We start from the raw sequence: 15,684 nt of genomic DNA, 5'->3' as shown, positions 1-15,684 counted from the left end.
GCACATGCAGTGGGAGTCGTTAACAGGTATATGAATCATCCAAGAATTGAGCATTGGAATGCAGTAAAATGGATTCTCAGATATTTGAGAGGAACATCCAGTAAGTGTTTACATTTTGGAGGCTTTACTCTTGATTTACAGGGATATGTTGACTCAGATTTGGCAGGGGATATGGATACCAAGCGGAGTGCTATAGGTTATGTATTTACTATTGGTGGGGCAGCCATGAGCTGGATTTCTAGGTTACAGAAGGTTAATGCTTCATCCGCTACAGAGGCAGAGTATGTTGCTACTACAGAGGCAGCCAATGAGATGATATGGCTTCAGTTCTTCTTGGAAGAACTGGGACACCTTCAAAGAGATAATTATTTGTTTATAGATAGCCAGAGTGTCATTCATCTTGCAAAGAATTCAGTTCTACATTGAAAGACAAAACACATTCAGTTGTGGTACCATTTCATTCAGTCAGTTTTGGATGATGGACAGTTAAAGCTGGATAAGATACATACATATGACAATCCAGCATATATGTTTACAAAGGTAGTGACAAGGGAGAAGCTGAATTCCTCTTCAGCTTCGGTTGGTCTTCTAGACTAAATAGAATAAAATAACAATAAAGTCCAGGGTGGTTTGATCCAGTGGGAGCTCTATGTGGTAGTGATATTGCTATAGGATCAATCTCCAAGTGGGAGATTGTTGTCTAGTGTGGAGTCTGATCAGTCCCCAAGTGGGAGATTGTTAGTTTGTGGTGACTAATCAAGGAAGTACTGTACATACTTCATAAATTCTTTGGGGTTCGGGTCGACGTTGTGGCCGATGTATGGTCGACATATGACCGACATGTTGTAACCCTAAAGCGGCATAAAATTACTTGTATAAAAGGGCTTAGGGTTAGGCATTTTTATAAGATGTGATGCACAAATTGGTTCTTGCGGCAGTATTGAGCTATAAGGGATTACGAATTGTAATCAGGTTGTAATCATTGGATTGTAATAGTATTGGACTTGCTATTTGGTGGATGTAGCCCAGGGTTTGGATGAACCACGCTAAATTTTGGTGTCTTGTGTTCTTTCTGTGTGATCTATTATTTTTTTGTTATTGGTAATATTTGTATGTAATTGTTATTTTTGTCCGTGGTTATATCCTAACAAAAGAGTCTAGAATACACAAGGTAGAAATGAATGAAACATAAGGGAATTGAATGGAGTATATTTGATAAATACAAGCCTATAGACGCAAGTAAAGAGAGGTGATGCAAGATAATGCCACTCTAAAGCAAATTTGAAGGTGTAGACATGAAGATCATACATACCAGGTGGTGGATTGGGTGGCCATTTGGTGGAAAGCCATACAAGGTTACCTTCGTCCCTTCATAAGGCATATGAAGTAGGTTGAGGGTGTGGGTCAAGTTGCATTTCAGTCAATGTATTGAAATGACTTAACAATTAAATTTTGGATGAATATGATCAAAACATATGGAAAATTGTAGAGTCCATGAGAAGTGTTTTCTCATTTAGACCAGATTAACAATCAACATGACCAATTTAAAAATTAGATATTTGGATCCACATGGTATGCCACATGAACCTCCAAAATTAAGGTGCTCAAGTACTGCCTCCTCTTTATATGATCAATGAGGAAAAAATATGATAAATAATTTTTCTGAGATTTTAGTGATCAATGAAAAGGGAATACTAAATTACTTTTGATTTTTTTTTTTCCAAAGAACATACTCCAAAGGGGAACCAATCCCTAGACTCTTGGACGTAAGATAAACTTTATTGGCGACCACAACGGGCCAGATTCTTCTCGGATGTGACCTCATCGGGATCTAATTATGCCCATAACGAGGCTTACATGTGATCACTCCCTAACGAAGAATTATACAGTCAAGCCCATCAGATTACCAGCAGAACGAAGAAAATCACAGTGGAAGATCAGCGAAGAAGACTGAGATTATTGTTAGGGCATTTGAAAATGGAAGGCCCCACCGAGATCAGCTGCAGCAAAATGTTTGATGGGTTCAACAGACGATACAAGCATTACAGTTCTACATTAGGTTGCCACATGACATTTACTATTTATTTTCCTCCTGCAGCAGTATCTCAAACAGTCCCTGTGAGTCTTATGCTTTCTTCTTTCATGAACTGTATTATGTTTTTGTAAATTTCTCAAGTCTACTGAGTTTTATTAAGGGTTTTCAATAAGTTTTTATTCATTAGTTTCACTGCATCTATTCACCGGAAAAACTAGTTATTATTTTCTTTTCGAGATTCGTTTCAGATTCATGTCTGCTGAGCTCAATTTGGTATAGTAGCTTTCATCCTTCTTTCTATTTTCATGTAATTGAACTGTAATTATTGAATTAGAAAATGTTATTATCTTTTCTATTGGTGGTGAAATATTCTTCGGATTTAGGTTTTTTGAGTTTAAGAATTTCTTATCTATATTTTTTTGTCGTGTAGTCAATTTTTACCGATTAATTAGGAAAATGGTTATATTTTTTCATTAAACTTCCTCAGATTATTCATTTAAGTCCAAATCTTGGCGAGCAATATGCATACCCGTAGGTCGACTGTGAAGACCGTGGAAAAAACCTGCCCTTGAAAACTTTTAAAACTGAATTTTGCTCAACCTTTTCTTAACTGAATTTTACTTCAGTATCTTGTCTTCCGAGTCTAAATCTTGTAATCAATGTATCTTAGCTGGGCCTTGAACCGTATATGTTTACCAGAAAAATGATAGTTTAAATTTTTTCATTTGGACGAGCAACTTTATCCAGGTTCGATATTTAGATGTCCATTCAAAAATTCAACTTAAGAGTTTCTCTACAAGAGCCGCAACAATTTACCATTTAGGCTCATTCCATTTAAATAGATTCACGTTCTTTTTAGTTCATTCTTGCAGATCAATGTTGAATATGGTATTTTAACCATTTTGAATTTTAAATATCTCTTGGTGATTTGAATTCAACGTTCTACTATCAAATACCAGTGATTTACCGCTTAAGCTCTTCCCAGTCAACTAGATTTGTGTTCACTGAATCTTATTCTGCCTAATCAATGTTTTAGGTTAGTAGTTTTTCTAGAAAACTGGGCTTTCTCTAAAAATTGAATTTGTCTCATGGCTGAAAGGGAAATGTGGTTAATAGTAAGCTATTTTGGGTTTGACCATCACTTATTTACTAATTTGTGAAAATGGAAAGGGTAGAGGTATGGGCGGGGGTGTAGGTTTGCTGGTGTGGAGTTTTTTGGGGGCTGGGTACAGTATAATAACAACCATAATGCTCTAGCTCAAATCCAGAAGAATTTTTTGTGATTATCATTTGGATTATTCAAATCCAAGCTCATTTATCATCAATTTTTTAATGTGGGCAAGACAAGAACATATGAAGACTAGAGTGAGGACAAAGGAATTTAATTGAAAAATATTGCTGGCAAGATAACCATAGAGACTAGTTTGTCCGTTTAGAGCTTTTTTTGGGCCTAGGTACACTGTAATAACACCCATAAGGCTTTAGCCCAAATCCAAAAGAAATTTTGCGATCATTCAAATCCTAGCTCATTTAGTAGGTAATAAAGTAATGTTGTAATTAGAACTAGTTAAGCTTTGTTGGGTTGGGTAGTTAGGAAGCGAGGGGATGCGTCGGTTGGTTGGGAAAACCAACCGACCATTATATAAGAACCTTGGAATATGGATGATGTACTAATGCTTTTGGTAATCAGTAAAGTAATAACATTTCCTCGCCATTTTGGTATTCTTGTACTAGTAATGAATGTCATGTTGATACAATTGAATCCATGCTATATTGTTCTGTATATTGTGCATTGACAACCATTCTACATTTTGGCTCCGTTGCCTAAGTCCAAACCTAGAGGTTGTCAACTAGGTAGAATGGAGTAATGGGAAGACCTTTCCTACCACGTATACAAGTATTAAACAGTGACAGAGAAGAGGAGGAAATAACAAGAGAAGATTAGGTGACACGAGATAAAGTCGTGGCCTGGGAAGTTTCAATCAACCAATACGTGCAAAGGAAAGTTCGAGAGAGAGCGGTTCCAGAGAGCACGGTGTAGGATGAGCTTACCACCAGCACTGTACGATCTACATGGACAAATCCCTCGACTATTGGCAAGAAATTTGGTATGCGTGGAGGAAGAAAGAGTAGAAACGGAAAGAGACTGAAGAAGACAAACAAGTGCTCCAACAATTTGCCGAGAGGACACGAGAACTAGAGGAGTGTGACAATCCAAGGAAGATAACCAGACACAAACAATTCATGCCCCTGCTTCCAAATAAATATTCCAGGCGAGTGCCAAAAGAAGAAATCGAGGAGGAAGCCGCCCTCCCAAAATCTCCTCCTCCACCAATAGGAGGAAAGGTGTCGCAACTTGGTGGGACTGGCGAACCACTTCTGGAGTACAAACCAAATTGAAGAAAGGTTGATTGAAAACACAATAGAAGGTATAGCCAACTTGGCTATTTCGGAAGCACCGCAAAGGAAGGGTGGCAGAATCCTAAAACCCCCATATGAAGAGAACATCGACAGGAACAAAGCTTAAGCCACATAGAAGGGGAAGGAGAATTAGAAGGTGAAGGAGATATCACTAGAAAAAGAACCTAGGAATCTAGCTCAGTAGGAGAGGGCATCTTGATAGGAGGGGGCATCCCAATAGGAGGGAACGTCTTGGTAGGAGGGAAGAGTGGTAGGAAAATGGTGTTAGACAAACAAAAGCTCCCTAGATTTAGCAGGGAAGGATTGGAGGATCTTGCACGTCATTGTAAAACATGTATAACTATATGGTAGGCCAATGGAGAAAATGATGCCGATGAATAGTTGAAAGCATTTCCAACTGCGCTGAGAGGAATAGCTATTGAATGCTATATAGACTTGGAGGTTGCAAAGAAGACCACATGGAAGGACCTTTATACTGCCTTTGAGGAGCAATTTAGACTTCTACGTGACGATGATGAGATAGTCACGGAAATCTATAATACACGGCAAGGGAAAAACAAATCCGTCAGAGCGTATAACAGGAGATTCAAGTAATTGATAGGAAAGTTGGACAATAAACCTGCCGATTTATTGAAGAAGAGGTGGTTCATCGAAGGATTAACCCCGTCCTTAAGAAGGAAAATGAAAATTGTACCACCATCATTTTTTGCCGACGCGTGCACCCGTGCAATGGATATAGAAAGTGAGAACAAAATTTCCAAAGCCAAGAGACATGGAAGAGGGAGTGAAAGTTCAAAAGAGAGTGGGGATGAATCTAAGACTATCCAAGCCTCGAGGAAAGATACGATTGACGCAGACAATAGGGTGAATAACTAGGGCCAAAGGCTCACCCAACTATCCAAACCACCCTGCAAGAGTTAACACAACGGAAGCAAACACAAGGAACAACAACCAAGGGAGGAAGAAGAGTGAATACTTTTATTGATTCATCAAAATATCTTCATACATGCCCAGTTGTAAGGCCGTCTGGGTTACGACCAATTACAATACATTCATATTCAAAGATCCAACAGCAAATTCGCACCTTCAGTTCTGCTCTAAAATCTTCTTCTAAAAAAAAAACTTGCTCAACTCTAAGCCAAAACACTATATATACTTGCCAAAATGGCTTACAGATCATTCTAGAATCATTACATAAGAGGAAGGCCGACCCAACAACGGTCTGGACTCATCCCAAGAAAGGATCTTAACATAAATGTCGCGATTGAAATAAATCCCGCAAGTCGGCTCGCAGAAATCATGTCCAAATACCGACACTCGGCATATACTAGGTAACTTGGCACATGAAGGAGTGCTACAGTAACTCGGCACCAACTAAGTGCTGTAGTAACTTGGCACATGAAGGAGTGCTACAGTAACTCAGCACCAAGTGCTATAGTAACTCGGCACATGAAGGAGTGCTACAGTAACTCGACACCAACTGAGTGCTATAGTAACTCGGCACCAACTTGCAAATGAACAAAAATGAGCAGGATAACAAAGCAACCCAGGATGCTACTGCATCAATGATGAGGCTAATAAAGGAAGTAATCGGAAGTAAGGATGATAAAAGAGAAGGGAGGGAACTATGGTACACAAGTTGCGGACAAAGGACATACAAAAGGGACATGCCCGCACAAAGCTTGTTGTGAAATCTGTCTTTGTTTGGCCACACACTCAAAGATTGTGCCTACAATCTAAAGGCACAGAATGCACAAGTATTCTTCACCCAAGGAGAACAATCCACACTGCCTTCCACCCCTCCATGAAACACAAATAGAGAAGCCTCACCTGGAGGGTATAGAAACAATAGGTGTGGAAGCAATAACAACACAATTGGGAGAGCAATCCAGTGCGATTCTATAGGAAGATTCATTATTTTAATGCAAGCGATACAATTAATGGGGCCATTTTGCACGGGACTGCTAGAATGGTGGAGGACAAAAAGAAGGGATGTTGTGTAAATGGTGTGGATTGGGTAATCATGAGGATGCTAATCGCCCTAGACAAAAAGGGGTGAACATGCTTGATATTGCAGAACCGGAAAGCAAAGTATTAGCCATCACAAGAATGCAGGCCAGGAAACTTGATTATCTGGATGCAGCTACAAAAAAAGAAAGATTTTAGGAAGTTAGAAAAGGCATTAGAGATAACATGACAAAAGGAAGGAGAACCAAGTACGGCTAAACTCCCAAACACTCGACCAGTACCAAACATCATGAAACAAGTACTAGAGACCACCATCCGTGTGAAAATTGTGGATCTATTAGAAACACTACCTACATTGCGGGTAGCAATAACATAAGGAGCAAGTATTAAAGGAGTACCCTCCAAGGAGGAGAAGAAAGAGGAAGTGCAAGCGAGAAAAGAAACCAACACCTTGTTCACCACTTGTTCACCATAGGAATGGGGAGGACACCAATAGTGTTGGAAATGGAAATAATGGGATGTAAACTATCAAATACTATCGTAGATGGAGGTTCCGACATGAACGTCCTACTTGAGGAGACTTGGAAGGCAATAGGGAGACCTACACTTTGGCCACCCACATTCCAACTGGTGGGTGCAGACCAGCATGATTCCAACTGGTGGGTGTGACCAGCATGGAATTAAGTCAAGAGGAACTTTCATGGGGCAAAAGGTAGTAATTGGTACACAACAATTCCTTTTGGACTTTGTGGTGATTACCTTGGAGAAGAAAGGGTATGATGCGTTGTTGGGGAAAGGATAGCTACTCATAGCAAAGGCCACCCATAATTGGAAGAGAAATACCTTGTCCATAGAGGTAGACGGTAGAAAGTAAACAATAGATCTAAGGAACTAGTCTGTAAGTCAGGACCTGGCATCAGATTCAGAGGCAGAGGGAGAAGATGGAGTGGAACCAGATGAAGGAGTGCTCCAACTTGGGGAGTGCTAAGAAGATGAAACAAGATCCCTCAACAACTTGTTTCACTGGTAGATGGAAGACTATGAAGTATTCTAGCCACAATGTAATATGTTGCAAATCCAAGAAACCGAATCAGAAGAAAGGTACTCAAAAGGCTATAAGGAATAGAAAGAGGGTATCACAACCCTCAATAATAAACCATGACATATATTTGAGAAGAAAGTAGAATACAAGGAGGCTAAGTTGCAGACAATAAACCTAGGTGAGAAGGACCAACCCAAGGAGATCCTTATAGGGAATGATTGGGATTCGGTGTTGAAGGCGGTAGCTTTTAAAATTTTCTTGGAATATAAGGATGTCTTTGCTTGGACGTTCAAGGACTTGAAAGGAGTGCCCCCACAATTGTGTGTCCATTGGATACCACTGATACCAGGAGCAAGAGCAGTGCACAAACGACCATACTGAATGAATGGGAACTATGCAACCAAGGTTCAAAAAGAAATCATGAAAATGCTTGAGGCTAGGATAATATTCAAAGTACAAACTAGTGAGTGGGTATCCCCTATAGTCATATCATTGAAGGATAGGAATCAAATTTGGATATGTCTACTTTAGATGCTTGAATGTGGTAACTATAAAACATCCTTTCCCAATCCCTTTTACTGATAACATCCTAAAAGAGGTGGCTGGCTATGAAATATACTCCTTCATGGATGGGTTTTCAGGATATAACCGAATCAGCATTACTGAGGAGGATAAGCTGAAAACCACATTTGTAGTTGAACATGGGGTGTATGCCTATAACAGGATGCCGTTTGGGCTGTGCAATGCACCAACCACCTTCCAAAGAATCATATTGCATATCTTTGACAGGATGTCTGTAGGGAACTTCAAGGCCTTCCTTGATGATTGGTCAATCTATAGTGGGAAAGAGCAACACCTTAAGGTCATTGGCAAATGCATGGATTGGTGTAGAAGGGAAAGGTTGGCTTTGAATTCCAAGAAATGCAGATTCATGGTTCCACAAGGCAGACTTCTTGGCCATATACCATGTAAGGAGGGATTCAAAATAGATCTGGACAAGATCAAGGTCATTTTAGACATGGAAGACCCATCAGATGTAATTGGTGTCAAGTCCTTGGGGCATGTGGGGTACTATAGGAGATTTATAAAAGGATTTGCTAAAGTGTCTTTCCCTTTAGAAAAAACTAAGCAGAAAAGGGGAACGGTTTTGCTGGGAGAAAGAATAGGAAGAGGCTTTTCGAGAGCTAAAGAAGAGACTAGTGGGTGCTCCGATTCTCATATACCTTGACTGGAGCAAAGAATTCCATGTGCTTGTGGATGCCTCAAATTATGCAATAGGCGCCACTCTGGCAGAAATTGGGAATGAAGGATTAGACCAATTAGTGTACTTTGCAAGCATGTTGTTATCAAAGGCAAAGCAGAATTATAGCACCACCGAAAGGGAAGCTTTAGGTATGGTCTATGTAGTGTAGAAATTTAGACATTACTTATTAGCTACTCCATTTACATTTTTTGTTGATCATCAAGCACTTATGTATCTAGTGAACAAGCCTATGATTCAGGGTAGAGTGAGTAGATGGCTAATCCTTTTGCAAGAATTTACTTTAAAAATTATAGTTCGGTCAGGGAAAAGTCATGTAATTGTAGACCAACTATCAAGAATCAAGTTAGGGGAAGCCTCTGGAAGTGGAGTGAATGAAGACTTTCCTAATGTCCATCTATTTCAAATTGCCATACTACCTCAGTGGTATGAAAGGATCAGATAGTACTTGTCAATTGCTACCTTTCCGAGGGAAATGCCAACAACAAAGAGGAGGAAAATTGCACTCACGAGCAGGACATTCTAGTTGATCGAGGATTGTTGTATAAGATGGGGCCGGAAGGGGTATTAAGGAGACAGGTCATGGAGGAAGAAATCCTCTAAGTTTTGAGAGAATCTCATGAGGGGCTGGCAGGAGGCCATATGGGACCTGATGCTACAGCTCGAAAAGTATTATTAGCAGGACTATGGTGGCCCACATGCATGTAGATGCTCGAGAATTGGTCTTGAGCTATGATATGTGCGAAAGGGCAGGCAAACCCCTAAAAAGAGATTTCAATGCCGTTATTTCCATCATAGCAACAAGAATAATTTGAATGTTGGAGGTTGGACTTTGTAGGGCCTTTACCTGCTAGCAGTAACCATAGATGCAGATACATAGTGGTGGCAACAAAATATCTTACAAAATGGCTAGAGGTACAAGCACTCCTGGACAATACAGCCTTGAGTTCGGCTAGATTTCTCTATGAGCAGATAGTAACAAGATTTGGTATATCGCTGCAGTTGATGAGTGATAGAGGGGTGCACTTTGTCAATCAGGCAATTAGAACAATGACTAGTGAGTACATAAATTTTCACTCTTTTTCTAGTCCAAACTATCCAAGGGCAAATGGTCTAGCAGAATCTACAAATAAAATATTGGTGACAATTTTGTACAAGACTTGTGGAGTTGAAAAAGGAGGTTGGGAGGAAAGACTTCCAACAATTGCGTGGGCGTATAGGACTACCTACAAGGCCACCACTGGGAAAACCCTCTTTCACTTAATTTATGGACAAGAAGTAGTAATGACAATGAAATATGCAGTACCTAGCCTAGAATAGTAGTTGAACACCGGTTGGGGGGATGTGCAGAGTTTAAAGGAAAGACTCAATACTTAGATAAAACTGGATGAAATGACACTAGCTCAATGGACACTTGAAGTAGCACAAAGGAGGAGAAAATTTTGGGATGATAAACATTTAAAAAAGATGAATTTTAGACCTAGACATTTGGTACTTAAGTACAATGGGAAAAATGAAATAAAACCAGGTAAGTTTAAGGTAAGATGGCTGGGGCCATACAAGGTTTTGGAAATCAAAGATAATGGGGCACTAAGGTTATCTACCTTGGACAATAAACCCCTAAAAGACCTCGTGAATGGATCAAAATTGAAGCCTTATAAAGGAGGGAACCTTTTTCTATTCATTTGCTAGAAATACAAGGTCAGGGAGATAAAATAGAACCAAGAAAGGTAGAGAAAGAATATTCTATGGGCATAGAAGAAATAAATAAGGAAATAAAAGAAGAAATACAAAGCCGCACTATAGGGGAACCACTAATGCCGAATCCTAATATCCACGCACTTGAAAAATAACTTGTATGTGGCATAACTTCGAGTTTGGGCGTACGGTTACAAGAAAGTGAAAGTAGTGGCAATTAGTGTACGAGTTGGGAGGAGATCGCATTGGGCGTAGAGAGTGGCGGCCGCTTGTGTACGAGTTGGAAGGAGGTACTTGTTGGCAATGTACGAGTGGGGAAGGAGGAAGTATGAGCTGAAGCTCATAGGCTAGACAAAGATCCAATGCGTATGCTAAGAGGGAAGGGGGTACGAGAAGTCCACAACTTGGCAAGAGTTTATACGGGATTTGGCACAGGCATATAAGGAGGTGTAGGAGTTGTTTCAGCCCTACGAGGTGGAGTACGGAGTGGAGGCAGAGTGGTACGTATGTTTTCAAGCATACACGAGCTAAGGGAAGTACGAGCTGTTCCCACAACTGTTGCACATACTGAAGGACTAGCCTCAACCCGCATATAGACTATTTCTAATGTACAAGGCAACAAGTGGAGCAGAAATTCCTTCAAAAGGGTACGGGTGCAAGGTGGTCTTTGGAGGTATGGAAGAGAGGAGGAATTACTCGGAGGTAGCACAGGAATCATTTCCTACCACGTGGATTGAAGAAACGGTTGGTGGAAAGACATAAGACTAATATTAGTTGGGGTCTTGCACATTACTTGAAAATGGTAAAGATAAGTGTTGGGAATCCTAGTAGAGGAAAAATCATCGATTCCAAGAAGCAAAATCTACTCCTATAGAACGACATTAAAGAAGATGTCCAACAACAAAGGTAAGACTACAGAAAAGACTACCACAACTAATGTCTCTTTTGAAAGAGTATTGAGAAGCGAATGTCGCACCTGGTGGGAGAATACAAAGGACAATCACCCTCTGAAAGAGGTGCTGCGCAGAGTAGAGGTAGACAAAATAATTTCTGTGCCCATCTTTGATTTGAAGGAGTTTGAATCTATATTACGCACCATGGTGGTTGGCTATGAGAAGAAAGCTCATAAATCAGTAATCCAATATTTCCATCAAACTCTAACAATCTCTTACTCTGCTAAAGAAATATCTAAGGTGTTTGGAATTCCCAACAAAGGACATGAACTGACAAAAACCCTAATGAAAATGGAGGAAACAAAGAAGTGGCTGGGAATGATGTGCAAAAAAGATCTCATGGCACAAGAGCGAGAGAGCATTCTCGGTAAAAAGATTAGTCGGGGCCTAAAGAATTTTTTCATAGCTAATGAAGAATGGTGATGCCTGCTAGACTTGGTTAAAAGCAAACTTACACTTGGAAGCCACACATCAAATATCTCTCTATGAATGTTACCTATGGTTGATGGGTTGAATAGGGGACAGGTGTACAACTGGGAATAGTTTATCTCAGAGAGGTTACAAGAATTCATGGAGTTGAAGTATAAGGCATTCTACATGCCACATCATGCCATAGCCTTATTTCTGGAAGTAGTTTGTACTCAGGTGGCCATTAAGCATAGAGGGGCATTGGTTCCAACTAACAGAGCAGAACCCTACAAACCAGCGATGACATATTGGGTTCACCTAGACACCTTTGGGGCAGGGTCAGGTGGAGGGGAACCATGGAAAAAGAAACCAAGACAGGCAGTCGCGCAGGTACAACGAGTAGCACTTGTTGAGAGTTCAAGTCAGGAGGAGACTGGAGAGGACAGGTTAGAGGAGGATGAGACTGTTACATACACATCTTCAGATTCCCAAGAGGAAGAAATCCGTCTGAGCCACTTGAAGGGAATGCCTGGATATATCACCTTTTTACCAACAACCGAGGGACCATTCGCCAAGGGGGGTACTCGAATATGGCTAGATTCACCAAGCTGATATTCTGAGTGCTCAAGTTAAGAGTACCAAAGAGGCCTATATAAGTATAGATGAGCAACATGAAGAGGGGTGTATCACCACTGGTACGGAGGATGGCGTTTGTACCCCTGGTATAGAGGGAGGCATCCATACTATGCTGAGTACGAGGGAAGGACATACCACCTAGGAAGGCGTCTGTATAGAGGTACATACCATGGAGGGCAGCCATACAGGGAAGGAGAACATAGGGGGAGAAGGCAGTAGAGAGCAAGAGGTTACTCAACGGGGGGTAACAAGACTTTCCTTGCCAGGAGTGGCAAACTTGGTTCCTACGGACCAGCAGACTCGTACTAAGGTGATAGATCGTAGGTGTCAGGAAAAATGTGGGCACAAGGTAAGACTACACACATCGAAAGGTATAGAATTAGCACACCCTATTACCTTGGTGGTACAACTTGCAAGAAAACTGGTGGCAGAGCAGGAGAAGCACATGGAAGAACTCGGAACTGAACATCAAGACACATCGGGAGAGGATATATCGAGGGAGGACGCAGTCTTAGAAGAGGCAGATAGACTTCTTGAAGAAGTTGGGATTGGTATCTCCACCCTTGCCGACTCCCTTGGAGATACAAGGGGAGATCATAACAAAAATGCAAAAAAGAGAAAGTTGGACCTTCCCAATCTTCATTGGAAGACAAATCAGAAACATTTCTCCACAAGTTACAAGTTATGAAACATACTACTAAGCAGATTATAAAATAGGCTAAGAGTCAGAACCTTGAGGCCATGGTTCGAGCAGCTGAATCCTTGGTAGCATTTATGAAGACAGATTGCCATACAGATTGGGGGTTACTTCACCAAGGTGGTATAAGCAGGAGGAAATAGTTGTGGAGTTGACTACCGGATACACCATAGCCCTAGCCAAGGAATAACCACCTCTAATACATGCACTTGCAAAAATGGAAGTAGCATTTAGAGGGAGATACTGGGAACTTTAGTAGGAAAAGGAAGTGGCAGGACGATTGGCAAGGGGATGGGAGGTAGAAAAAGTTGCTCGAGAAGAAAAGTGGAAGACAAAAAAAGCTGCCCTGGAAGAAAAATGGAGGATAGAGAAAGCCTCCCTAGAAGAGAGATTCACAACAGTATAGGCGAAATAGATGGATGCATTGCGTACTCTATAGGGAGGCCGTGCCAAACAGAAGGCGGCTAAATGAGATCTTTTAAGCCTTCGTGGAGCCCCGAGTCCAAGGATGTCTTCACAACCTTCTTCTTGAAATCTGATTTTCCGTTTGTTCTGTTGGGTAGTCGGCTGGAAGGCGACTTCTTTTTTTTGGGGGATAAATGTAGTAGGTAATAAAGTAATGTTGTAATTAGAACTAGTTAAGCTTTGTTGGGTTGGGTAGTTAGGAGGCGAGGGGATGCGTTGGTTGGTTTTCCCAACCAACTGACCATTATATAAGAACCTTGGAATATGGATGATGTACTCATGTTTTTGGTGATCAATAAAGTAATAACATTTCCTTGCCATTTTGGTATTCTCATACTAGTAATGAATGTCATATTGATGCAATTGAATCCATGCTATATTGTTTTGTATATTGTGCATTGATGACCATTCTACAACCCATTTGGGTCACCAAGTTTCCTTTCTGGGCAAGATAAGGGCATATAGAAACTAGAATGAGGATAACAGAATTTACTTGGAAGATATTGGTGGCAAGACAACTAAATTCCATAAGAAGCAACACATAAAAATACATTAATGCTTTTATGTTAACCGCTCCACATAGATACAACTTGTTCAGAGTTTGTATGGCCTATAGATTTGACTAAATGTCCATGCTATATTGTTTTGTATATTGTGCATTGATGACCATTCTACAACCCATTTGGGTCACCAAGTTTCCTTTGTGGGCAAGATAAGGGCATATAGAAACTAGAATGAGGATAACGGAATTTACTTGGAAGATATTGGTGGCAAGACAACTAAATTCCATAAGAAGCAACACATAAAAATACATTAATGATTTTATGTTACCCGCTCCACATAGATACAACTTATTCAGAGTTTGTATGGCCTATAGATTTGACTAAATGAACTACATACAATGAAGATTATCAAATAAATGGATTCATATTACCCAAAAACTGTAACAACAGAGAAACGTAATGTCCCCTATTGGGATTTTACTCTAAATTGAATTCCCAAATAAGGCATGGATGACGTTGGGAAATGTAATTTTCAATTTGATTCCGTGATTTAGAGCCCGCAACCAGGTTAGTTTCAAAAGATAAATAAATATTTAGTCCAACAATGCTGCAAATAGAATTGTAATCCGCTAGTCTAATATTCAGAGTGTACACAAGGATTTTCTAACGTTCCACCCAAACATCTATTTGCTATTATGGAGCACCATTTGGGAGATCATACAAGGCACCTCGACCTGCTCCACCCAGCCCTGGAGCTTGGAAAGACAACCAGCATTCGGCCTCCCAGCCCTACTTGGGGGTCTCTACCGGAATGGCTTCCTAGGTACTTCCATTCCTCATATTTATTATCTCAGCAAAAGGGGATGGCGAATTGGATGAGAATTTTAAGGGAATCATTATTTCTAGTATATCTATCTGTCTATCTATCTATTATATTCCGAGTTCTGCACCTTGATTAGACCCAATGCCCAATGACTCTTCTTCTTTGATTCCTGTAACTGCTGCTTTTTGATGATTTCTCTTGCTCCTTTTTCCATTGTAGACCTCTCTATATATATCTTAATTGTTTCATGAAGGAAGGTTTCTTTTGGAGGCTGCAATTCCATGAGAAGTAGACACAGCCTTCATAAATCACAGCACTACCTAAACACTGTCTTCTAAATATTAGTCTTTATTTTTATTTCAAACTGATTATGAGATCCTTTCTTATACTCCTGTGATTAGCTTCTAATTAAAATTGCTGCTTTTAGGGTTTAACTCTGCTTATGTCTGCTCTTTGCTGAGTATTTATTTAATTTCCACTGTTTTTCTCTATTACTATGTTGCCCTCCCTTCCATCATGGTTCCTCCTTTTATATCTTAGTGTCTTCTTCAAGGGGTATTATCCTTGGAATGGACACAAGTTTTCCCAAGTTGCTGCTTTTCTTGCTATTATGTGTTAATTCCCTATCAAAATGTCATTATTTCCTTCTGATCGCTGTCATATATGCTAATTGTTGGTACCTTTACTCAATAGCGAGTCAGCCTTCTTGTGGCCAATTCTTAATACCTTATCATTTTTTGTTTAATCCTAATTCCCTGTGATGCTTGGTCGGCT

General features: G+C 40.3%; 1 protein-coding gene across 1 annotated transcript in view; it reads left to right on the top strand.

Annotated features, from left to right (window-relative positions):
* The first annotated feature begins 1,865 nt into the window (after nucleotides 1-1,865).
* SFGH (S-formylglutathione hydrolase) overlaps nucleotides 1,866-15,684 on the top strand; it is a 95,728-nt gene continuing 81,909 nt past the window's right edge. The window contains exon 1 of the mRNA XM_089804298.1: nucleotides 1,866-2,118. Coding sequence (XP_089660424.1) covers nucleotides 1,978-2,118 — 141 coding nt within the window. The 5' untranslated portion in view covers nucleotides 1,866-1,977. The remainder of the gene's footprint in view (nucleotides 2,119-15,684) is intronic.

The sequence above is a fragment of the Cupressus sempervirens genome, chromosome 10, assembly GCF_028749045.1.
Source record: "Cupressus sempervirens isolate cs-2001-9-10 chromosome 10, ASM2874904v1, whole genome shotgun sequence".
Lineage (NCBI taxonomy): Eukaryota > Viridiplantae > Streptophyta > Pinopsida > Cupressales > Cupressaceae > Cupressus > Cupressus sempervirens.
Note: the sequence above shows the minus strand (reverse complement) of the source record. Positions and strands in the feature narration are given on the sequence as shown.